General features: G+C 44.2%; 1 protein-coding gene across 1 annotated transcript in view; it reads right to left on the reverse strand.

Moving 5' to 3' along the window:
- Positions 1-808: 808 nt before the first annotated feature.
- NAT10 (N-acetyltransferase 10) overlaps positions 809-24,947 on the reverse strand; it is a 28,050-nt gene continuing 3,911 nt past the window's right edge. The window contains exons 6-29 of the mRNA XM_081891469.1: positions 24,378-24,439; positions 23,309-23,423; positions 22,618-22,725; positions 21,969-22,102; positions 21,091-21,184; positions 20,366-20,464; positions 18,438-18,574; positions 17,775-17,899; positions 16,712-16,862; positions 16,357-16,453; positions 15,111-15,227; positions 13,751-13,852; positions 13,565-13,639; positions 12,894-13,010; positions 12,428-12,561; positions 10,569-10,617; positions 9,248-9,344; positions 8,877-8,987; positions 8,072-8,244; positions 6,809-6,928; positions 5,996-6,094; positions 4,476-4,549; positions 3,367-3,450; positions 809-2,071 (exon numbers count right to left, since the gene is read on the reverse strand). Of these exons, the coding sequence (XP_081747595.1) occupies positions 1,978-2,071; positions 3,367-3,450; positions 4,476-4,549; positions 5,996-6,094; positions 6,809-6,928; positions 8,072-8,244; positions 8,877-8,987; positions 9,248-9,344; positions 10,569-10,617; positions 12,428-12,561; positions 12,894-13,010; positions 13,565-13,639; positions 13,751-13,852; positions 15,111-15,227; positions 16,357-16,453; positions 16,712-16,862; positions 17,775-17,899; positions 18,438-18,574; positions 20,366-20,464; positions 21,091-21,184; positions 21,969-22,102; positions 22,618-22,725; positions 23,309-23,423; positions 24,378-24,439 (2,568 nt within the window). The 3' untranslated portion in view covers positions 809-1,977. The remainder of the gene's footprint in view (positions 2,072-3,366; positions 3,451-4,475; positions 4,550-5,995; positions 6,095-6,808; positions 6,929-8,071; positions 8,245-8,876; positions 8,988-9,247; positions 9,345-10,568; positions 10,618-12,427; positions 12,562-12,893; positions 13,011-13,564; positions 13,640-13,750; positions 13,853-15,110; positions 15,228-16,356; positions 16,454-16,711; positions 16,863-17,774; positions 17,900-18,437; positions 18,575-20,365; positions 20,465-21,090; positions 21,185-21,968; positions 22,103-22,617; positions 22,726-23,308; positions 23,424-24,377; positions 24,440-24,947) is intronic.

A 24,947-nucleotide genomic window follows, 5' to 3' on the forward strand; every position in this document is an offset into this window, starting at 1 on the left:
TTGCATATTTCTCTCGCTTCCAAGACCTTGCATTTCTGGCGTTTTATTTACCGTATTTTTCGCACCATAGGGTGCACCGGACCATAGGGCGCACCCAGTTTTTTGGGGGGGAAATAAAGGGGGAAAAATTATTTCCCCCCCAGGTGCGGGGCTGGGGCGGGGGAAGCTAGAGCTTCCCCCGACCCCAGCCCTCAAACAGGCAGCTCTCCGCAAGCAGCGGGAACGCTCCCGCTGCTTGCGGAGAGGTCCGCGAAGCCTGGACGCGCTGAGCTCAGCGCGCCCAGGCTTCGGCATGCAGGCACCTCTCCGCAAGCAGCGGGAACGCTCCCGCTGCTTGCGGAGAGGTCCGCGAAGCCTGGACGCGCTGAGCTCAGCGCGCCCAGGCTTCGGCATGCAGGCACCTCTCCGCAAGCAGCGGGAACGCTCCCGCTGCTTGCGGAGAGGTCCGCGAAGCCTGGACGCGCTGAGCTCAGCGCGCCCAGGCTTCGGCATGCAGGCACCTCTCCGCAAGCAGCGGGAACGCTCCCGCTGCTTGCGGAGAGGTCCGCGAAGCCTGGACGTGCTGAGCTCAGCGCGCCCAGGCTTCGGCATGCAGGCACCTCTCCGCAAGCAGCGGGAGCCCAGCGCTGGGCTCCTGCTGCTTGCGGAGAGGTGTGCGAAGCCTGGAGAGCATGAGGGGTTGATGCGCACCGACCCCTCTCACTCTCCAGGCTTCAGCGAAAGCCTGCATTCGCACCATAGGACGCACACACATTTCCCCTTCATTTTTGGAGGGGAAAAAGTGCGTCCTATGGTGCGAAAAATACGGTATTTACATTTTAAATAAGTGCCAGGAAGGGAAAAACTATAGAGGCTGTAGTAAGAAGAGGATAGGAGGGCTGCCATGGATATCAGTTAAGCCACACCACAGAGCATCACAACTTTTCTTCCCACTTTTGATTTTTTACCAGATACTGCTGAGACATTATCCAGCTTATCCTCAGTCGTAAGGACCAGAAACAATTTTTTTTCTGGAGAAGAGAGAGAAAGAAGAAAACTGGATGTTCTTGGCAGCATCATACTGTTTCAAATAATATCCCTGCAGAAGACAAAGTCCTATATTAAGCAACCTACTACATATGTGTTGTTTGAAGACCCAATAAGGTGTCTGTGGTAGAAGCTCTTCTTGATGGTCAAGAAATTGAATCCAGATGGATTCAGTCAGTCCCACCCTCCCAAAAAAGGCCCCAGCGCTGGGACCACCCACCCACACTATTGCCACTCCTTAATCAATGCACTGTGGGACATGATATCAAGTAAGAGTACTGAAAAGCAGGGAAGATGCTTTTCAAAGGACAGGATTCCCTGCCACATTCTGTTTTTCTAAATACCAGTAGACAGTCTGACTAGGAGAAACCAATGTCTAGAATTAATCACAGAACCCAGAGTGCAAAGGTGAAGGCACTGCTCAGCCTGCTGATTCTTCCCTTTTTATCAAAAAACATAATATGCAGCAGACACCTCAATGCAACTCCACCGTTTCAAAATCCCACAGAGTGTTTTTACAAGCTCATTGTACTGACGCTTTTAAAAAAATACCGGCTTTCAATTAAAAATAAAAAACGCGCAGCACTGAGGCCCAGGCCTCTCTCCAAAATTGCTATTAAGGAAACAAATAGTAAAGAGAAGGGAAAGATGTTTATAGGTCTCCGAGGCACACAAAACAGAGGCTTTTTAAGGCTAAACTGTAAAGAGTCATAATTCCTGGTAACAATCCAGTTTACTGCTCTACAGTTCTTTTAGCATAACACAAATGCTGAGCTGGCAGCAATAACATAAAAAAGATCTTCTGAACTGTTTAGCTTCAGGCTGCCCCTATATGAAGGGGAGGGAAAACCTTCGTGTCTTCCCACTTCGATGTAGGGTTTCTTTGTGGCCTACAGTGATTTGCTTTTCAGGTTCCCACAAAACAAGAGCTCCATGTCCCAGAGTTTGAGATCATTTCTTCCACTTCTGCTTTGGGGTTTTCTTTTTAAATTTCTTCTCCGGTTTTGATCCTATTGCGATTGCTTCTGATTTTCTCTTCTTGTCACTGAGAAAAACATAACACAATGGTCACAAAAATGCTTGTGGGTATTATGCACTTTGAGCTAAAAAAACATAATATAGCTTTGTTTTCTCCCATCTTCTGCAGGAAGATCACCGGGGGGGGGGGTTTGAATTCACTTGGGGTGGTGTGAAAAGTAGTAGTAAGGGAAGGGGAAACCACCTTCCATCCCTTCTAATAGGTAACCTCTGCTGGATTCAAAGTCCTTTCAATAATCAGAATAAATCCTTCTGTTCATGGATGGGCAAGTCTAGATGCAACCTCTACAAAGTGGTCTCTGATTTATATTTTATTATTATTATTATTTGTTTACATAATTTATTTTGCTTATGGCATACACTGAGATGAGGAAGGAGCTATGCAGGGCACTAAGACCTTGACTTCAGGCTTGAGAGTCTAACCACTTGATGTCATCGACCTTCCCATGTGTTGAGATGCAAAACAGGCATTTTTCAAACACTTTCACTTCTTTAACAACAATATGGCCTAGAAACATTTTTTTCTAAATGCAACTGGAGTACACCTATTTCAGTATTCAATAGGCAATACTTATGGCATGGTGAAATACATTAAGCCCTAGTATCATCTCTCCATAATAGAATGGGTGGGAAGAAAAAAAACCACTTTAGAAGATAGCTCTGGTGGAGATAATTTTTTTATACCAAGTTACATTAACTTAGGAAAGTTGTCCATCCCTTCCTTTTCCTTACAGCGTCCTGCACATCCCCCCAGGCTTTGTGAAGGGGCACCTAGCGGGTGGGAGCTTCGGAGTAATGCAGGACAATGCACAGGCAGGAGACAGCATGGGAAGCTTTTCTTCCATGAACTTCCTTAAATGAACATTTCCTGAGATTGAAAGTTAAATATTTTGGCTTCTGAAGATTTAGGAGTTCATTTATTTTATTTATTGAATTTATATACTGCCCTATACCCAGAGGTCTAATGCAGAGCCAAACTGATCTTCTCCAAAATAAAAAGATTCAAAAACTTGAGGACTGCCTTCTCCACCAAGAAGCTACTCTACTTGGCTCAAGCCATCTTCTAGGACCCTGCTCTGCATTCCATCCCAGCACCTGATGCGACTGGCTTTGTGAGACAGGGCACACTCAGTGGTGGCCCCAATATTGTGTAGCACCCATACAGGGGAGTCTTTCTCCGTTTCCTTCCTCTGGTTCCTCTGGGAATGGAAGAGAATGTATTGAGATAGAAACTTTTCTCTTCTTCATTTAATCCTTCAGTTTCCCAGTATTGTCAACCCTTTGAGAAGCGTGTGTCACTACCTTTTGAGGCTGACAATGGAAGCATTCTGTCCTGCTTTGGTCAACACTTCGTTCCATTCTTCATCATCTCCTCGGATAACGTACCTAAGTGAGAAGAATTGTGTGATTTTTTTAGATTTAAAATGGAGGACACTTGATCAGAAAATACTGGTACAGTGGTGCCTCGCAAGACGAAATTAATTCGTTCCGCAAGTCTTTTCGTCTTGTGAGTTTTTCGTCTTGCAAAGCACGGTTTCCCATAGGAATGCATTGAAAATCAATCAATGCGTTCCTATGGAAACCGCCTTCAGACCAGGTCCGGGGACAGTCTGTCCCCCGACCTCTTCTGAAGGCTGGGGGGGGGGGAGAAGGGCTTTTTTTCCCACCGCCAGCCTTCAGAAGGCTGTTCTGAAGGCTGGCGGTGGGAAGAAAAGCCCTTCTCCCCACCTCCCGCCCCGCAAGCTCCGGGGACAGGAGGGCTTTGCTACCGCCCACCAGCATTTTAAAAGCCCCCGGGACAGCGGAGACTTCTCTGCCGTTTCTCCGCTATCCCGGCGGCTTTTGAAGGCAGGCAGGAGGGAGCAAAGACTTTCACCCACCACCGGCCTTCAGAAGAGGTCCAGGACCTCTTCTGAAGGCCGGCGGGGGGGGGAAAGTCTTTGCTCCCCCCCGCCTGCCTTCCCGGGACAGCGGAGACTTCTCTGCTGGGAAACCTATTTCAAGAGGCCTAAGATCCCATCCACAAGTAAGACAATGGCTCCCTGTCGCCATCAACTTCCATAGAGAGGTTACAGGGCTTTGAGCATATTCCCCTGTAGCTTGTGGGGAAGTGACCAAGTGACGCTGGGAAAATGGCAAAACCTCCCCTGAACTGCTTCAGACCCCAAGCTTTATGGAGTCATTTGGTTCCTAAACAAAGCAATGTGATCCATATTATCATGTCAACATCTGCCTTTGCCAACACAATGGATAGTATGAATAGGTGGCCATTCATACATGAAACCAAAGCAAGACTATATTTTCCCTGTAGCATCCTTGGGCTATTTAGATGACATGGTGAATTAGCTTAGACCCCTTGATTCCTTTCCTGGAGACTGTGGATTTATTTACTGCAAATTACGAGGGCTTACTGTGAAAAGTCCAGATCTTTCAACTTCCCAACATCTTGCTTGTGTTTTTCCTGAAATTCTTTTGCTGCTTCTTCCTGCATTGAAAAAGCATTTTTTTTTAAAAAAAAAAAAAAGGACGCTGAATAGGGTTATGAAAAAATATACAGTTCTGAAGCAAAACACACAACAAAAAAGGATGACTCTTCTCTGCCCCACAATCCTAGATTTGTAACCTGATACCTTTGGCACCTAGGACAGACTTATCAAATCTGCAAATTCTACAATGGAACCAAATCTAAAAGCTGATCTACTGGCTACAACATCCAGCCCTTTCTTTGTACTTCTGTATTTTTTATATTTTCCCCCAGGTCCTCTCAACTGTGGCTTTGCATAACATACTGCCTGAGGAAGAGTTCCAGAGAACTTTAAAGCTTGCCATTATTTTGTGACATTTTGGGTAGTTCTAATGAAGGCATTGCCCAATGTGACATTTTGGGATTTTAAATGAAGCAGTGATAATTCCAAGGAAGATTGTCTCACCATAATATGATTAACACCAGGTATTGATGTTATGCACCGCCAGTTATAAAAACTGAGATAGGAAAATGTGCAAGCTATTAGCAAGCTTTCTTCAAAAGGTAATGCAGTACCTTGGAAGTGAACGGAATCCGTTCCAGAAGTCTGTTTGACTTCCAAAGCATTCGAAAACCAAAGCACAGCCTCTGATTGGTTGCAGGAAGTTCCTGAAGCCAATCCGAAGGTGCGGAAGCCCCATCAGACATTTGGCTTCCGAAAGAACGCTCGAAAACCGGAAGAGTCACTTCCGGGTTTCAATCGTTCGGGAGACAAAACGTTTGAGTACTAGACTGTTCGAAAACTAAGGTACGACTGTAGCATACACCACTTTATATTGTAAACTTTCTGTGATCCTTAGATGAAGGGAAGTATAGAAATTTAATAAATAAAAGTAACAGTGCTTGTAAGACCAGACAGAAGTTTCCACTAGTTCACAGATGTGGAACTTGCAGTCCAACAAAACCTAGAGCATGGGTAGGCAAACTAAGGCCAGGGGCCGGATCTGACCCAATCGCCTTCTGAATCCAGCCCGTGGACGGTCTGGGAATCAGCGTATTTTTACATGAGTAGAATGTGTGCTTTTGTTTAAAATGCATCTCTGAGTTATTTGTGGGGCATAGGAATTCGATCTTTTCCCAAAAAAATATAGTCCAACCTCCCACAAGGTCTGAGGGACAGTAGACCGGCTCCCTGCTGGAAAAGTTTGCTGACCCCTGACCTAGAGGGTCACAGCTACCACCATCCCCAGCAGTCAAAATGGCTGTTTGACCTCAATGTCTAATATTCAACGGTGACTGCTTTTGTACATGGAGGTTTTGTTTAGCTATCAGAGCTCATAGACATTGGCAAAATAATCATCCATAGAAGTGTAGATTAAAGAAATATTGCACTGGCATGAAGGGGTGGTGGTAGAAACCTCTACATACATAGCACTAGTAGAATCTCAATATGAAAACACAAATTACCAAATCCTCATTTAAGGATTTCAGAGTTGGCTCCATTACAACGTCTTTGGTTACTGCCATCTGCTCTTCCACAGCCTTTTCCAGGATAGTGTTGAACAACTAGGAGGGAGAAATTACCATCAGGGTCATCGCTCATTGGTTAAGGATGAAACGCTTGATACATTTGATTGGCGGTACCATTGCTTCCCTAGAAGTTACTAATGATCATCCATGCAATGGCCCCTTATATAGTAGAAATACAAGATTACTTTGCATAACCAACTGGCAAAATTAAATTCTGCTCTGCACCATGTTCAAACAGTACGCAATGGTCAGTCAAGTGCAACTTTTCCCTGACATCATGCACACATCTTGAAATAAGGAGTGAAGTGCTCAAGGGAGGGGAGGAGCTGTTTAACACATTCCCTTCCAACCATTGGTCCATTCAAAATCCTCTTCCATCGTAGTGTTTTCACACCTGAAAGAGGTGCGATTTTGAGTAGAAATAGAACGGGTTGAGTAGTCTGTGTGTCCCCCACCCCCTGGCACTTTGCTAAATCTTGGCTGCTTCTCATTTATTAAAAAAAGAAAACAAGGGAAATGTACACACAGCTGAGCATCATACAGAGTTTGAGCCTCAAAAACATTTACCCACATCTGAAGAACCAACCTAAGAGAGCCTATGATACGAGGGGGAGTTGTTCAAAGCAAAACATATTGAAGTTATTTTTATACAGTTAAGTTCAGATCCTATACTATTGGATCTGGACACCAACTGTATTCCACCATACAGGCAATCCTCCCAAATGCAACACTCACAAAACCCACATTTACCTGAACCACCTTGCGGATAGACCTGTTGAAGAGGCCCATCAATTGGCCACTAGGCAGCTCTATCTCTTTCTCCAACTGATCCACAGATTTGTGCTGCAGACCAATCCCAAGAAGAAGAGCCTGGAAGAAAAGTGAGTTTCCTGGTTTTGATTCAACAGAAGGGAAAGTCTGGCCTTTGTCAGAACCCTATCATGTCATTATTATTTTTGTCCAGCAATTTCCTGTCCTTTCAAAAATTTAGGTGCACAAAACTCAAAGGGCCGCATTACATTGTTATTAGTCCAGGAAGATCACATCACATCAATGGTATAGAGTAGCATTTTGCTACCATTTTAACTCCGCATCATTTTTAACACATTCCTTGCCAATCCCCTTCTTCTCTCTTTGCAAAGTGAACCACCCAAAAACAAACTGCAAAGTCCCCCAGCAAACCACCACAGACTACATCTTCTCCACTATTAAGTGTGCTCTCTTTCCTCTGTGCACAGAGTACATCACTTATGCTCTCCCCAATATGCAACAACAAAGATCTGCACCCCTTTTCTGTTACTCCCCCATTTTTGTTTTATCACATGCAAGATCTGCACTATCTACCTATGCCAGATTTTCTCATTTTCTTCCCTTAGCCTTTCCTTTTCCTCTGTTTTGCTCCCGCAAAACTTGTCTACTGCCCCTTGCCAAGTTCAGTGGCAACAAAACATAAGGCATTCATTTGCTCCTCTAATTTCACACACAGTGTCTCAGATGCAGGTAGGCTATAAAGCATCACTGGCAAACTGCCAGAGGCTTTTAAAAAATGGAATCAATTCCCAATGCCTGCATTACGTTCTGCATTCTTCCACTGACTGTCGATGGCCTGTATGAGCCACAAATGATCCCACAAATACAGGTTAGAGAGGTCTTCAGAAAAGGGGTGCTGCAATCAACCTGCATGAATTATCTTGAGCAAGTGCCTTAATTCAGTTACTGTTTGGTTCAGAAGTTGGGCTCTAAATTAGGGTTCAAGGGCACCTGATGTAGTTCCAAGACAATTGCTTTGTGGATCTTGTCCTGGTGAGTTTCAGGATAAGAGGACAACTGGGAAACCCAAGCATGCCACTGAGTTCCAGGGGGAAAGGTCAAGGTCACAAGTGTAGCAAAGATTTGGAGGTTACTAAATCACACACACACACACACACACACACGTCTCAGTTCAGAGACTGGCCATCAAATGAGAGGACTTGCATTAACAAGAAAGACGCTAGCTAAACACATGATACTCACAGACTGAGTAGCAGAAAGGGTCATATCTCCAAGCTGGTTGAGAAAGTACATCTTAGAGATAGCTGGAATCATATCCATAATCAAGTGATAGTCCACCATGTTCCTTGAGTACATCTCCAGCCTCTTCAGGTCGTAAGGGATAAAAACAGCTTCTAATTCTTTACGACTGATTGCTTAGCAAACCAAGAATTAAATTTTGAGTAGAGTGGCAAGAAGGAAAAAAACAAGACAGAGATAAATTACACTTGCTATCTAGGTGTTAAGAACAGTAAGAAGAAGCGTTTGTAAGACGGGGATAGCCCCTCTGATGTCTTCTGTAAAGGATCCCCTTTTTCAGCATGGAAATGCAACAAGCTGTCCATCAAGGAAGAGACTGCTCTTGGACCAGAGAAAGCAGAGTACTCTGTATATTTATTGAAGACCTTTTTATTTTTTAGTGCGATGCATATATTTTTTCTGGGATTTGCTTTAGTACTCTTTAGTTCATGGGTAGGCAAACTAAGGCCGGGGGCTGGACCTGGTCCAATCACCTTCTAAATCCGGCCCGTGGATGGTCCAGGAATCAGCGTGTTTTTACATGAGGAGAAAGTGTGCTTTTATTTAAAATGCATCTCTGGGCTATTTGTGGGGCCTGCCTGGTGTTTTTACATGAGTAGAATGTGTGCTTTTATTTAAAATGCATTTCTGGGTTATTTGTGGGGCATAGGAATTCATTATTTTTTCCCCCTCCTGCTGAAAAAGTTTGCTGACCCCTGCTTTAGTTTCACAAATTGCCCTTCAGGGAGCTTTGCAGACATTTACTTACGGGGTTGAGGTGGCTGCTTGATATTTCTGTTTTGCAAAATGTTCAAAGCTAATGAAGGAGAGAAACTGCTGAACTGATATGACAAAAGGGAGAGAAACCTCCTCCTGAAATCTGCAGGACAAATGGAAACAAAAGCTGGTTTACTACTTCATGTATAACTGATCATACTAAAGGCTGATTAACAGTAATTTGCAGTGGGGGATGTGAAACAGTGGGGTTGAAGTCACCACTGCAGTTAAAGTTGATAGCTACTTTTTATGCAAGAGTCTAGAACTCCACTCACCACCCCATAGGAATGTGGTGGTAAATTTACCATCCAACCCTAAAATGGCAGCTCAAAAAAGCACTGAAACATCATTCCTACTAGTCACCTTTCCAGAAGGCACTTAGCCAGTTCTCCTGCTCACTCTCTTCCTCTTCATTCAAGGTCTTCAGCATGATACATGAGTGCTCCCCAGTCAGATCATTCTGGAAAATAAAGGTATTGCTTGTAGCTGCCACATTTTATGAGCTGTTGAGTCTTTTCAACAATAAACAGCAGCAGAAAATAAACAAGTTTATCAGAAAACACAGGAGATAGTCAACAGCAATAACTGCTAATAACTATGGCGAATTACCATAGGCTCAGTGCAACCTGGATTCTGCTTTTACAAAAAGGTAGCTTGGGTAATTCAGAACCAAATTACTGTTCCATTTCAGATCACATCAGGTGAATGATGAGGTTCCAAGCCGGAGTTCTTTTCTGGCTCAGATTATCAGAGCTGGAGGAAAACAATAGGGTCACAACGCTCACTTCAGAATGGAGGTGAGCATTATAAGTTGCCCAGTTTGGTACAGTAGAAGACTATGGAATTCCAAACTTCAGGGACATTATTGGTGAAAAATGAAAACTTATTAACTATTATTTCACTGTGTATGCCTGATGACTACGAAGAACTAGTCACTGAAGAGATCAAAAGGAAACCATTTTAAAACTGAACACCTGATTTATGCAAACAAACCCCACCCTAGGTAAACCAATGCCACTCACTGGATTTATAATAAGGCTGTCAACCAATTAATTAATGCCTAGCTAAATGTTCAATAAATATAGACCAAACATTTTTGTATAGGATAAACTACAGCTTAATAATAAAAGAACTAGAAATAACAGAAATCACTGGGTTAAAGCTGACCAAAAGCCCATCATTATCTATTGATAATGATGGGGTGGAAGATTCACAGACTATGAAGGACTTGCTCACAAATTTATAGACAGCTGTTCAAGTTATTATAGCTAGGAAGTGGAAGGGGCAAGGTGGATATAAAATGGAATGGAATGGTATAAAGAGGTGTGAAATGTAGCTATTAGCATGTGCTGTTAAGGTAAGATGGGGAATATGCAGGAGAAATGATTTTGAGGAGATATGGATGGTGTTTGTGAAATTTGTACTGGAAAGGGGGTTAAACCATCGCAAGAGGTGTTAAAATTTCGGGAGGTTGAATAGTTACAATGGAATGGTCTCAGGGGTGGGGTGCACATTTTTATTCTTGTTTATTTATTATTATTACTTTGTCAAAATAAAAAAATAAAATTATAAAAAAGCTATCACATTGCCATAGCAATATAATCTTTGTTTTCCTTAAAGGGATCATCAGAACCAAAAAACATTCCAGCACTACTGGGATCTTGGGCAATGAAATGAAACTTACAGGAGTCTGCCTCAGATAAACTGGTACAAATCCAGCTCGTTTCCAAAACCTGGTAGAAGAGAGAAACAAAAACTTACTTATAGCCTGTCAAGAGAATGCTGATCGTATGCTGATAGTCTACAAAACACAAAATAACTGCACAATGTGGCTCAGTATTTATTAATGTTTAGGGCTGAGCCAAAGCTACATACTATTTTCCCCAGGCATTTGTGACCAAAAGACACCAAACCTTTCCACTTTTTCCACCACTTCTTGCAACCATCTCCATTTATTTCTTCTTTCCCTTGCCCTCACTCTTAGTTGCTCTCATTGACACCATCAAATGTGATGCTGTCCATGGCCCTGTGACCTCGCCACATTTCTTGTGAGTAATTTAATAAGGAGGCAGCAACAAAAAGAGGGTGAAAGGGAAAATGGCACTGGAGAAGCAGTGGCCAGTGCCACTGAAAAAGCGAAATATCTGGATAATCTGTGGGTGCAATTCAATATTGTGCCATTCAGTGCAAGCGTTTTTACTTGACAGAAATAATTATCTCCCCTCTGCTCCCCACCCCACCCCATCGCTTGCTGTTCTGGCCCTCCAGAACATGGCCCTCCAGAGCAGATTGGGGTGAGGTGCAGGGGGCACATGGGGGGTGAAGGGGGGAACCCTTGCTCTGGCACCAGTTAGATCAAATCAACACCCCCCCAAAAAAATATTCATGAAAATAAGTTGTTTTGATCTATGCACTGGAGAATATTTCAGCACAGTCCTAAGTATAGTATCCAGGTGTATGGAAGAAGCTAACTGAAGTAACCAGGAACTGCACATTGATGCAGAACAATGTTCTTGTACTGCTCCCTTCATGTCAATAGGACTTGGAACCCTAGAATTATAGAGCTGGAAGGGACCCCAAGAGTCGTCTAAGTCCAACTGCCTGCAATTCAGGAATCGCAGCTAAAGAACCCCTGAGAGACATGTTCTGCTGTGTGCAAATTTTACCAGATTGTACCTTGAACAATCCAAAACAGGCAAAGCACCCCAAGGTTAAGAAATGCACTTAGTCTGAACCACTAAGATTTCATGCTTTGCAAAACACACCGATACCCGACTTCAGTATAGTTGTTATACATAAGAAAAGCCCTGTTGGATCAGGTCAAAGGCTCATCCAGCACCCTCTTCTCCTAGCGGCCAGCCAGATACCTATGGGATACCCCTAAGGAGGACCTGAATGTAGCAAAGCCCTCCCCACTTGTGATCTCCAGCAACTGGTACCCAGAGCTATACTGCCTCCAACAGTGAAAACAGAAAACAGCCCATTGTGGCCAGAAGCCACTGATGGAATCTTGTGTATACCTGGTATCACAATGGCACTGGCATCTCTTAACCTCTCCCAGCAGAGGATAATGTTGGAATCCATGGTTTGAATGCAGCTTTGCAAGTTAGCAATTAGAGTCTCCACAGCGTGGGAAGACAGAGCATGAAAGGAATCTGCCTAGAGATAAGGAGACCCAGCAACAAACTGGTGATTGGCTGAGGTCCCTTATATAGGCATGACCTATAACACTGGTGTGAGTGAGTGTTAGTGTGGTGTGGTTAGTGCTGAGGAGTTGCTGAGAGCGAAGAAGTCGTGTTGTAAATAGTAATTTGTAGATAGACTTGTATGTTTGCTGCTGTAAATAATAAAACAACAAGAATCAAGTTACTAGTGATTTGTTTGGTTCCTGCTCTTCGTCCTGCCTGGGCAATCTCAAGAGTTGCTCAACAAGCGCTGCAGTACTCTGCTATACTCTGCTAAGCTGTGCAACAGGCGAAAGCACTTCAAAGGTTCAGACGGCTTTCAAAGTTTCAACAGATACAAATGCATGCAAATGCTTACTTGAGCAGCCTTGGTGTCAAACCGTAGGACACACCAAGATAGTCCAGATTCTCTGCTTGCCTCTCACTCAGTTTGAGAAGCAGAGGCGGCAAATCCTTCCGAGGCATCACAGCTTCTTCTAATAAACTGACCGCCTAAAACAAAACAAAAAAAACCCAGAAGATCACTTAGCAAGGAGATGAGTGGCCAAAAACATGTTTTTGAAATTTGCTTGTTCGGTGGAAAGCAGTCAAAGAGGTATAAACAAAATGCAATCCCCATGTGGACCTCTTAAAAGCAAATCTCAACAGAAGCCTTTGTAGAATGTCATAGAGTTGGAATCATAGAGTTGGAAGGGACCACGAGGGTCATCTAGTCCAACCCCTTGCAATGCAGGAATCTTTTGCCCAAGGCAGGGCACACACCCACAACCCACAACCCTGAGATTATGAGTCTCATGCTCTACTGGCTGAGCTAGCCTTCCTACCTCACTGCTCACGGTAGCAATTTCTCTTGGCTTCTGAGTCACTTTTTCTTCCAAACAAGGAAACTTGCCTTCATAGTACATCTGCAGCAAACGCAGAGCTCGGCTGCCGTAACCCATCTGGGAAGCAAAGGTTTGAAAGAAAGGATGCACATTCGAGAAAGAGAAAGCTCTTACAACCTGGCTCCTTTAGGAAGCTCAGCCTTTCAGACATCAAGCACATTTCACATTGGGATGCAGAACATGTGGCCATTCAGATGTTCATAGACTACAGCTTCCATCATCCCTGACCATTGGGCCATGCTGGCAGGGGCTGGAGTCTAACACCATCTGGAGGACCACAGCTTCCTCATCCATGATTTAAATGACCAGGTCAGCATCACTCTGCAACCACAGATGATTCCTATTTATAAAATGTTGCCAACACCAGAATACACATTTCATACATATTGTTCTTTCATTAAATTTATATCCTGCCCAAAGAAGCCAGGGCAGTGGGAGATATAAGGCCCAACCTAATGGGTCTTAAGTAAGCAGTTTGCTTAAAAAAAAAACCCACACCTGTTTTTGATACAGTCTACATTTCTGAGGCAGGAAAAGAATAAGATCCCCCCAAAAATGGCATTTGCAGGATGTTTTTCAAATGCTAGCAACAGAAGAATAAATTCCATTACCCCTTGATAATCAGGATGGACTGCAATGCGAACAACTCTCCCACCAGACAGACTACCAAAGTCAGGATCTTGGAACTAGAAATAAAAAATTCAGAAGAAATGAAGCAATCATCAAATGGAATTGAAGAATAAGAATACATAAAAGTGCAAAACACCTGAGATGCAACTGAGAAGCTGATCAGTTACCTGCTCTGAGACGCTCCATGGAATGAGATCTCCCGATGCTTTCTTTCCCCTAGACAGACTGTTCATAATAGACTGACGGGCGATCTCTCCCTCCAAACATACCTGCCAAAAGTGGGGAGAATAAAGGAGACATGGGATTTAGTGCTCGACTAAAGCACTGTACTCAACAGACTAGGGCAATTTAATCCATAAAGGTTGTCTTATACATGGGGGGGGGGGGAATACAGTAATTTCCCCTAGGAGTCAATGATGAAAAGTTTAACTCTCTGATGTAGGATCTGCAGCCTTTATCAGATACAGTGGTGCCCTGCAAGACGAATGCCTCGTAAGACGGAAAACCCGCTAGACGAAAGGGTTTTCCGTTTTGGAGGTGCTTCGCAAAATGAATTTCCTATGGGCTTGCTTCGCAAGACAAAAATGTCTTGTGAGTTCCTGCGGGGTTTTTTTCCTCCCCCCCCCCTTTTCCCAAGTCACTAAGCCGCTTATCAGCTGATCCGCTAAGCCGCTTAATTGCTGATCCGCTAAGCTGCTTATCAGCTGATCCGCTAAGCCGCTTAACAGCTGATCCGCTAAGCCGCTTAACAGCTGATCCGCTAAGCCGCTTAACAGCTGATCCGCTAAGCCGCTTAACGGCTGATCCCCTAAGCCGCTAATCAGCTGATCCGCTAAGCCGCTAATGGGCTTGCTTCGCAAGACAAAAAACCGCAAGACGAAGAGACTCGTGGAACGGATTCTTTTCGTCTTGCGAGGCACCACTGTACCCGATTTTCCACAGCTTGCTTTCTGGGCAAATTAATCAGAGCTCTTTAAACACAAAAGGCTTCGGGTTGGATCCAGTCTAAGCAATCTAAACACTCACCCTGATGTTGATGAGAGAGCTTAGAAGGGTGTGCAGTTGCCCCTCTGCTGCTCTCTGCTGGCCATGAAGAGGAGTGCGGCTGATTGGGAGACTCCACCAGGGCAGAGACTCCACACTTCACCCTGGGAGACAGGAAGGTACCACCGGCAATTCTTCCACCAGAGCTAGCCGCAGGAAAGCACCCAAATGGGGTGTTTGGGACGGGACCATCAAACTCTTTGAGTTCCCAAAGGGATCCAATTCTTTTGTCTCTCAGCTGCACCAGCTTGGAGGTGGCACAACAAAAAGGAAACTGCTCCTCGCCCACGCAGACACAATACTGCCCTAGCCAACACAAGCAGCAGGACTTGTGATGCAGCTGTCAATCTGGCCCTCCACTCTGCCCTGCTGGTCCCCGACTGGGGTTAGGATTGCTCTGTTAGTTCCATTTACAGCAAGTCCCATTGATTTCAATAGCGAAGCCAATTTAGTCTGCGCCCAGCCCTCTGCGCCCTCTCTTACCTGAACGACAGCAAGCACTTCTGGCAAAGAATTCTGGGTAGGTGCAACAGGTGGCAGAAGGCAGAAGAGGTGATGGGCAGGAGCATCTGAAAGCATCTGGAGGTCATTGGGAGAGTTCTGGAAAGACAACCGTTGGGTCACAGAATTAGTTCTCCAAACATACACAAACACAAACAATTATATTTGTTTCTCATCTGATGAGCAACTATTTCGCTGCGCCTGATTTATCTGCATTATGAGTTTTTGGAGGGTTTTTTGCACAGAGAACTCTCTTTGAAGCAATGAAGACCATTGGCATCAAACTGATTTTTTTAAATGCCAAGTTATGTTGTTGTTGTTGTTTAGGCGTTTAGTTGTGTCCGACTCTTCGTGACCCCATGGACCAGAGCACGCCAGGCACTTCTGTCTTCCCCTGCCTCACACAGTTTGGTCAAACTCATGCTGGTAGCTTCGAGAACACTGTCCAACCATCTCGTCCTCTGTCATCCCCTTCTCCTTGTGCCCTTCATCTTTCCCAACATCAGGGTATTTTCCAGGGAGTCTTCTCTTCTCATGAGGTGGCCAAAGTATTGGAGCCTCAGCTTCACGATCTGTCCTTCCAGTGAGCACTCAGGGCTGATTTCCTCAGGAATGGATAGGTTTGATCTTCTTGCAGTCCATGGGACTCTCCAGAGTCTCCTCCAGCATCATAATTCAAAAGCATCAATTCTTTGGCGATCAGCCTTCTTTATGGTCCAGCTCTCACTTCCATACATCACTACTGGGAAAACCATAGCTTTAACTATACGGACCTTTGTTGGCAAGATGATGTCTCTGCTTTTTAAGACGCTGTCTAGGTTAGGGTCATTTTGATACAGCAGAGTGTATATAGTATATAAGAATGTATATAATAATAGATTTTATTTTCTTCCATCCAACTGCAAATACTGATCTTGCTCCTACCAGCAGGAGCTTCTCAAGTGGCATTCAGCGGAGGGATCACTCCTGCTGGCAGCGGGGGTGACCTTTGCCATCTCTCTTACGCCAGCCCCCAACACTCCCCTCTCTCACTGTTGTGAAGGGTTGCGAGTCTGCCCAGAGCAGTGTCAGAGGTGGCCCGAAGGAAAGAGGGGGATCTGAAGGAATCAGAAAGAAAATGAATCACAAGGAAAAGCACTTATGATATTTGTCCAACCCAGCTCAGCAAGGAAGGTCAAAGGTCCCCCAATCTCCAGCCGAAGCTGGCAACAGGAACGGTGCCACCAACCTTGTAGTGAGAAGCCACGTAGAGCGCCATCAGCCTTTGAAGAAAAGTCTCTGATGCTCGGTGATAGCAGAAGAGGGTGTCCCTGTTCACGTAGTATCTGAGTGCCATGGGTTAAGGGCCATCTCACCTGTGTCTCACTCTAGGAAGGACCTGGGAAGGGAGTAATTTCCTGGCAACACTATGCAGCAGGAGGAGAGAGAGGATCATTCCATCTGGCAAGCTGAAAGGTTTGCCCTGGTGTAACGATCAACAGAGCTTGATACTGAATTCCTGTCAATTTCCCATCTCTCTTACTCCCTGTGGGGCTGCTAAAGGCCACACACGGCATGAGAATAAGCTCCAGCAGCAAGGATACAGGTCACAGGTTTCGGGCAGTGGGCAGCCAGATATAATCCTTGTGATGTTGAGGCAATCCAAACACAGCAAGTCGTTCAGCCACTTTTCGACTGGATCTCCCGGGGCATACCTAATGGATTCCTGGAGGGAAACTTCATGCAGTGAGCGAGCTGGAGAGAGAGAGAAGACACAAAAGGGCAAAAGTGAAAAATTTAAGTCCATGGCCAATTCAGATCCATAAAAAAACCAAAACAAAGGAGATAGGGAAGAACAAAACTCTTACACCCCAGTGTTTCCTAAACTGGTGCCTTCCATTTGGAGGGCAACTGGTTGGGGAAAGCTGCCTTAGCTGATTGTCCAAAGAATTATTTCTACTTATATACCTTTTACACTACTTAATGAAATAAAAACTGCTAAGTGGTTTATGTTTACATAAAAAACAACAGAGAACAATATTCAATCAAATTTCCTAATACCTAAAATGTGATATAAACACAGAACTGTATGTCACAAAGAAAACTGAGCAGTGTACAAAACAAATTTAAAAATTAAGGGTTGAGTCCAGAAATTAACCACCCTCGGCTCCACAAGCCCCAAATGGGAAGTGTTTTCACATTAAACTCCCAAGAATGCATCAGCAGGTTGTGTCCTCCAAACAAGCCCTGAAAGCTCTCAACGCTGCCCAATTACAGCATCTCACACTGCCGCACTGTCAGCCCTCCATGTTAGGTAGATGATGCTTGGAACCTACTGTTTGGTCCACTGCCTGGAGACAAAACAAGTACGCAGCCTGTCAGGAAAAGCTGGTCCATAACCCAGGCACTAAACATGAACTAAAAGCCAAGAAGTCGTCTTGGATTTTCTCGATTCAGCGCTACACTTTCAGGTCCAAGACACCTAATGGTGACAGGAGCTCAAAGCTCTTGAATCCATTTCCTGCAGTTCTTGGGGGGTGGGGGGATTTCTCCTGTGTCAAGAGCCACTCTTTGGCACATATCTGAGAAATGTAGATGCTGTACTTCCGCAGTGCGGATGTCACATCATGCAGCCTGGGGTTTCTCAGCTCTGTGGAACAACTATACCTGAGGACAGTTTCAGTGTTGTCGTCGCCTTGTTCTCTGCTGTCATACTGGCCTGTGCTTGTGCACTCTGTTGCCGTAACTGCTGGATCAGCTTCAGGGAGAGAGAACGGCCAGTACCCTCATACCTATTAAGAACAAACAGACAAAGCAGTCGAGTGAAAAGAGAGAGACACAAAACAAGTAAAGCTCTTGATTCCTGTAGTATCAAGAGAAGACTTCCATGCACGTCAGTGAGCCATGACAGATTAGTGACCAAAGAAATAGCATTACTTATCATCAGGTGTTAAGCTACAGCACAATAAATTTCGGGGGAAATAATTCATCTATTCAGCAGGCAAGTAAGAGAAACCAGGGGATGGGAAATTAAGTGATGGGAAACCTACATGTGAATCAGAAAGCTACTTTTCCCAGAGTGCTTTTATAATCAATCACAGGGAACCCTGGGAATTTTAGCTTGGGGGGGGGGGAGTGGGGAATAGGGATTGCCTAACAACTTCCAGCACCTTTAACAAACTACAGCTCTCAGAATTCTTTGGGGGAAGCCAAGACTGTTTAAAGTGGTGTCATGGTGCTTTAAGTGTATGGTGTGGGAGCAGCCCTGCTAAGAGTCACAGAAACCCTTAGAGCAGATTTAAGGCAAGTGAGCTAGAATGAAGAACTTACCCATTGATTGTAGAAGCCATGAAGACCAGGTAAGGGCCTAACAGGTTTTTCACCAGTGGGAGTGGGATAGCAGCAGCTTCATCAATCACCACCAGCTCAGCTTGCCCCAGTTTCACAGCATCAGCAGGGTGGATATACTTGCCAAGAAATGAGAGAGAAAAAATGATTTTTATAATAATTATTATTACTACTACTACTACTTCTAAGTAAATGACCATTCTCTGCTGAGCGTTCAACCAATCAGAAAGGAATCCAGAACAAATATAAATTATTTCTTTAACTCACACTTTGCTCCAGAACTGCCCTCCAGAATTCTGGAATTGGCCTCCACAGTCACTTACAGACACACTGTTAAGACCATACTTATGGAAGACAATCTTACTTGGCTACAAGTGAGCACCAAAGAAGACTTAGCTCCATTTGAAGATCAATCACCTAGTTTTCCTTAAGATTTTTGATGTTGTTTATTAATGCAATATAATTCCACAGAGCAGGAAAAAGATTTAAAGGGGGACTTTGAGCTAACAGAAACAGACAACGCCTTTAGAATATGGGCACAGTCTAATTGTGAGGAAGTATAAGCAGATGTTCTAAGCAACGGATGAAAGACCTCACAATTAAACTTACATCACCTGGACACCAGAGCTAGCATACTTTAGAGAGAGAGAGAGGGAGAGAGAGGCAGAAAGAGAGCCCAGTGTCTGTGCAAGGACTAAATGTCCCAGGTACAGATCTTGCCTATGCTGCAAAACTAACCAAGTGACTTCATGAAAGTGTAGCATAGTGTATCTATGTTGCACATTATTATTTCCTGCACCCTACTGTTCTTCACGGGATGCAGGTGGCGCTCTGGGTTAAACCACAGAGCCTAGGACTTGCCGATCAGAAGGTTGGCGGTTCGAATCCCCGCAATGGGGTGAGTTCCCATTGCTCGGTCCCTGCTCCTGCCAACCTAGCAGTTTGGAAGCATGTCAAAGTGCAAGTAGATAAATAGGTACCACTCCGGCGGGAAGGTAAATGGTGTTTCCATGTGCTGCTCTGGTTCACCAGAAGCGGCTTTGTCATGCTGGCCACATGACCTGGAAGCTGTACGCCGGCCCCCTTGGCCAATAAAGTGAGATGAGCGCAGCAACCCCAGAGTTGGTCACGACTGGACCTAATGGTCAGGGGTCCCTTTACCTTTACCTTACTGTTCTTCACATAGATAAGCAAGTATTTTAGCACCAAGGACCACAGTGGAAATTGTGGCCACCTTTGCAAAGAAAAAGAAAAAAGATGTGCCCTTCTGCCTAGACCATCAGGTCACATGCAAAATTGAGTGTGAGTAGGTGTAGTGTAGTGGTTAAGAGAGTTGTTCTTGGACCTGGGAGACCAGGGTTCAAATCCCCCCACAGCCATGAAGCTCACCTTTGGCCAGTTACTGCCTCTCAGACAAACCTACCTCACAAGGTTGCTGTGGGGATTAAATGAGGGAGAGAGCAGCCTTCTGGAGGCCACAGGCCAGTGCTGGGCAGAGCTATTAATGCACAGTTTCCTTGTTTCTGTACTTTCCTATCCAGGCAAGCAATAGGCTTTATCAGAGCTCAGGGACACATTTCAGCTAAGCAAAAACACTAAGCACAGTGCAAAGCAGGAGCAGTGAGGAGTGGGGCTTGAGGAGAATTCCAAGGGCCAGAAAGAGCGGTCCGGGCACCACATTCAAACCCTAGGCCCGAGGGCCTGGCATTGGGTGCAGCACAATATATCATGTCTTCTGAAAACACAGAGCTGAAGACTCACTTTGGTAAACCAGTCTGACTAGGAGTTAAGCAGCCTTGTCTAGCTTTTGCAAAGAAGTTATAGCATTTGAAGAGTGCCAGGAACAAGTAATTGTGTCTAGACATGCTTGAAGGAAAACCCAAGAAAGCTTCTATCAAAGATAAATCTACCTGGATAGTCTGCCTATGCTCTTTGAACACATTCACTCTGACGACTGCTTTGCTAAATTCAGGGTTGAGAGACTGAATGATCTCATAATCCAAGTGTTCCTGAAAACGACAGACATAAACCACATTAGGAACACCAAAGAAAATACAACCTAGCTTGTACAAAAAAACCAACCTTTCAGGGCTAGTTTGGTTTCAAAGGTCATCTGAAGCTATAATTATCTAAAATTGTTCCACATATTTGGTAACCCCGTGCTTTGTAAAAAAAAACCACAAAAACATTATTCCACCAGGCCCTTAGGGCGTAAGAATTTTCCCTCTACCCACTGATGGTTCTGCTGTTGTTTTATTCCATTGGTTGCATAATTTGACATTTTCATTATGTCTTTGACTGTTACTATTGCAATTTGTATTGTCAGCCACGCTTGCAACCCACTGGAAGGAAGGGCAGGATATAAGCCTATGGGAAATAAATACAAAAATAAGGAACTGAATCTAGAAAAACATGACCAGAACACCACTAATGGAACAGGTTTCTTGTATTCCCATTGCCGCTGCAGAAATCTGCACAGCCTAAAAGCAGCTCCTGAGAGTCAGAGAACTCTCTGGAATTATGTGGGTTATACACAGGCATTTGTAAGGGGCAGGGGGAAGAAATTCAGGAGGATAACCGTGTGCAATGTATACAAAGGCACTCTGTGGAACCAGTCAATATCTGCTCATATTACCTGATACTGCAGAGCATCAAAGCCTTTAAATACAAATTCAAACAGGGTGTGAAGGTTATCTGGGCTGGGAGATGTGACAAAAATGTTGGAATAGCTGCAAAAAAAGAGAAAAAGATGACAGAAATGAACTTTACAATCTCTTCTTATTATTGAAACAGTAATATAAATAATTTGGCATGTTGTAAAAGCGGCAAAATAATTTATCAGCTTTTTAAAAGAAATATTGTTATAACATGACCCAGCTTTTAGAGAAACTGGAACTGAAGATGGTTTAAGCAGAGTTTACAAAACAATACAAAAACCTGATGTAAGAAAAATGTTCCCCTATTGCATGCACATGTGCTACAGAACCAAGTACTGAAGTAGTCTTATAGTAGTCTTTGGTCATGTTTTCTCTGGAGTGGCAAATCTGTTTCTGTACTGTGGCACTTCAGAGCTACAGCAAGTTTTGAACAAGTAACGAGCTACATTTTCAGCCATGTCCAGACTCAAAAGAGAATGTGGATTTAACATCACCTGAGGCCTCTTGAAGGAAGAACAAATTTTTACATCAGTTATTTTGCAATGTTTTTAAAATTGCTGCCTCTGGGCTGAGAGCACAGCATATTTGAAATCATTTCTGGTTTCAGCCTTAACTAAGTAAATCATTGGTTTGACACTAATGCTATAGCTAAATGTGGCAAAAGTGAGCATATGGACCATTTTGATTTTTATTTATGGCTCATAACTTGGCAGCAGGGGGCAATTACCTATGTATATTCATTATTACTGAATCAGTTCTTTTCAGACTTATGTGGAGAGTCCAGTTCTCCAAAAATACCTTCAGGTTTGACCTTTTAAACACACATCCATTCTTAAAACACCCCAGAGCAACTTACCCAAAAGCCACTGCTCCAGCTATGGCCAACCCCAAGGCAGCTGATTTACCACGACCTCGGGCGGCTGTTAAAGCCACGGTGCTTCTCAGCGTCTTCTCAGAAATGGCTTCAATAAACTTCAAAACAGCTTTGGCCTAGGAACAAGAAAGCATATTAGAACAGTTTGGCCAGAAAAGCAAGACCACAAACCTAGAGAGCTGCAAGCAATAGCATATGCTAGTAAGATTTCAAGTTCATTCACTTATTCATTCAGTAAGATTTCTTACACATACTTATACAGTTATAAAAAAAGAGCAGACAAGTAAAAATAATTCCAAATGGAAGCTGCATGGCATGGGTTAAACAAAAAAAGTAGAAATTGGTCCAATAAAGTAGCTTAACTATCTAAGGGTCTTTGGCACACAGAAGCTGAATAATGGCGATGCAAAACGTACTTCTGTATTAATATCAGACACCAATTTCATGCATAAAACCCCATCTGCTGAGAGTAGGAGGAGATTCTCCAGCAGCTGGCAATATCTTTCATTCCCCCTCGTATCCTGGCTCCTCTCACCATCCTGAGCTTCACCAAGCTTCATGAAGAGGACACATGGGGGTGAGGGGCTCAAATAACTGCATCACCTGATTCCTGTTTCAATGCAATACTTGCCTGATCCAGGGTTTTACAACCATCCACAAGCACTCCTACAGGCTGGGTGTCCTGGAGGCTCTCCTTTAGTTCCTTCAGCTCCATGTCCTGAGGACTCAGACTATCCTCCTGTGAGCAAGAGAAGCGACACCTAAATCAGAAAAGACTGCTGCCTTGAATGCAAAGAGACACCACAATCCACAAGTAGCTCGCCTGCACAAATTTGTTTTGATGGGGAAATGAGCATCCTACTGCTCATTAACCAAACATGGTGGATTGTCTTTGAGGGATACAACTCAGAGCACCTGCAAGTGTGCAAAATTAGCTGCATAGGAGCATTCTGACTTTGAATATATATGAAGAGATGAAGGCAAGTGGGTTGGGGGGAACCCTCCAACACTGCACTCCTTTTCCAAGGCCTGTTTGTTATTGCTATCAGGACCTGCTGCTCCAAGCACAACTCCAAAAACTTTATTTGTACTTCTGGAAATACAGCTTTTAAGCCCTGTGCCTTTGGAGCAAGAAGCAACAGAGGGCTCTCCTGTCGGAAAACAAGAGGAAACAAAATAGAACCTTTCGCCAAGTCCTAAAAATCATGCGTTTATTTTACCAAGCGCCTAAAAGAAGTTGAAAAGGCAAGTCCTGTTATTGCAAACTAAACATCCGAAAATCTGAAGTTAAAATCTGAATTATATGAATTTAAACTACTTACCTGAGACCGGGGTGGAATAGCAGCAATGTCTGCTACATGGGTAGAGATCGGGAGGATGTTAAGCTGGTCGTCAACCACCATGCAGGTTTTGCAAGATGCCAGAGAAAGAATGAACCTGTGTGATGAGACAAAGGACACAGCACCATTGTCACTGTTGTACCTGACTGGTTCTTCACCTGCAAAATGATTCCTCGAGCTACAGCTCGTGTACATGGATGGATTAGGTGATCCAAGAATAGTGTTTCCGGATGGAACATCAAGCCAGATAGCATAGACTGCTTCTGTATAGTAGCTCCCTTCAGCATTAATACAGTGCTAACACAAAGACCCTGACAACTTCACCGCATAGCTTAGGGAAGAGTCAGCCTTGGGACTCAAAGCCACATTTCCAACAGGCAACAATACACTTTGTTCAACAGCATTTCACTCCCTGCACAGGTGAGTTTCCAAAAAACGAATGTGGGGGTTGGCAGAGCATTTGTTGGGAAATTTCAAAGTGAATCTACATAGCAGAAATCATAGACATACCAACATTTTGCTATTGTAAATTAGACCTCGTTTAATTTAGTCTGAGCACAGCCATCCTACACAACAGGTGTGGGGAACCTGTGGCCCTCCATGTATTATTGGACCACAACTCCCATGTTCACTGGCCTTGCTGGCAAGGGCTGATGGGAATTGGAGTCCAAAGGTATCTTGTGAGCCACTCTTGCTGTGCATTTCCCTACTAGTCAAGACTGTATACAGCTTCATGAATGATCTCTTGGACACAAGGTAATAATAATGAATGCAATTGGGGTGGGGGAATTCACATTTAAAGTTACAAACATGCACTTAGAATCATACAGACTTCTGAAATGATAAGACAAATCTAAGCAACAGGGCTAGAGCTTCTAAGATACACCACCCCATTATGCTTAAATTGAACATAATAGTCCTTAAAACTTCCACTAGAGGGCAACAAGTACTTGGGCCAACATGGAATCCCTTCTAATCCAAGGCTCAACAAACACACTTTTCTCTTCCAAGGGTTGCTAGTATTTGTGCTCAAAATAGTTCAGCAGCCTACCTTTCATTGAATCGGCCGACCACATCCTGATGTGCTTCTGTCCGGTAGCGAGAGTGTACATCCTGGGGAGAAGAAATGTTGTTTGTACGAAGCCTGAAAGAAGCCTTGACCCTAACAATTTCAACGAAGTACAGGCACAGAACAGCCAAATATCCCACTGTCTCGGTTAGACTGTGCTCCTTTCCAATGCCCACATTTTACTGACTGCTCTTTAAAAGGTTCTCAAGTTTACCTCTCTAATTCCCAAGCAAAGGCCCAAGTAGAGATGGACACTGGCCCTCATTAGCACATAGCCCTCAGCCAGACCAGTCTATGGCTTAGGGTGCATGAGCAAGTGTGCTGCCTGCTATTGTGTGACTGAGTAGGCCAGCCTACTTTTCTGTCAGGATGCTTGCGCTTCCAGCGCCTGCATGTCTAGAAATTCTGCATCTAAAGCTTTCCCCATAACTGCATCTCCACACCGAGAACAACTCCACATGCTTGCCGCTTTCTTAGCAGCTAAGTGCAGAAATAAACAAACAGCTTTAATGACTCTGATACGCATGTTCAGAAAGGACACTCATTGCATCC

Source organism: Podarcis melisellensis (genome assembly GCF_964234715.1).
Source record: "Podarcis melisellensis genome assembly, chromosome: 1".
NCBI classification, from domain to species: domain Eukaryota; kingdom Metazoa; phylum Chordata; class Lepidosauria; order Squamata; family Lacertidae; genus Podarcis; species Podarcis melisellensis.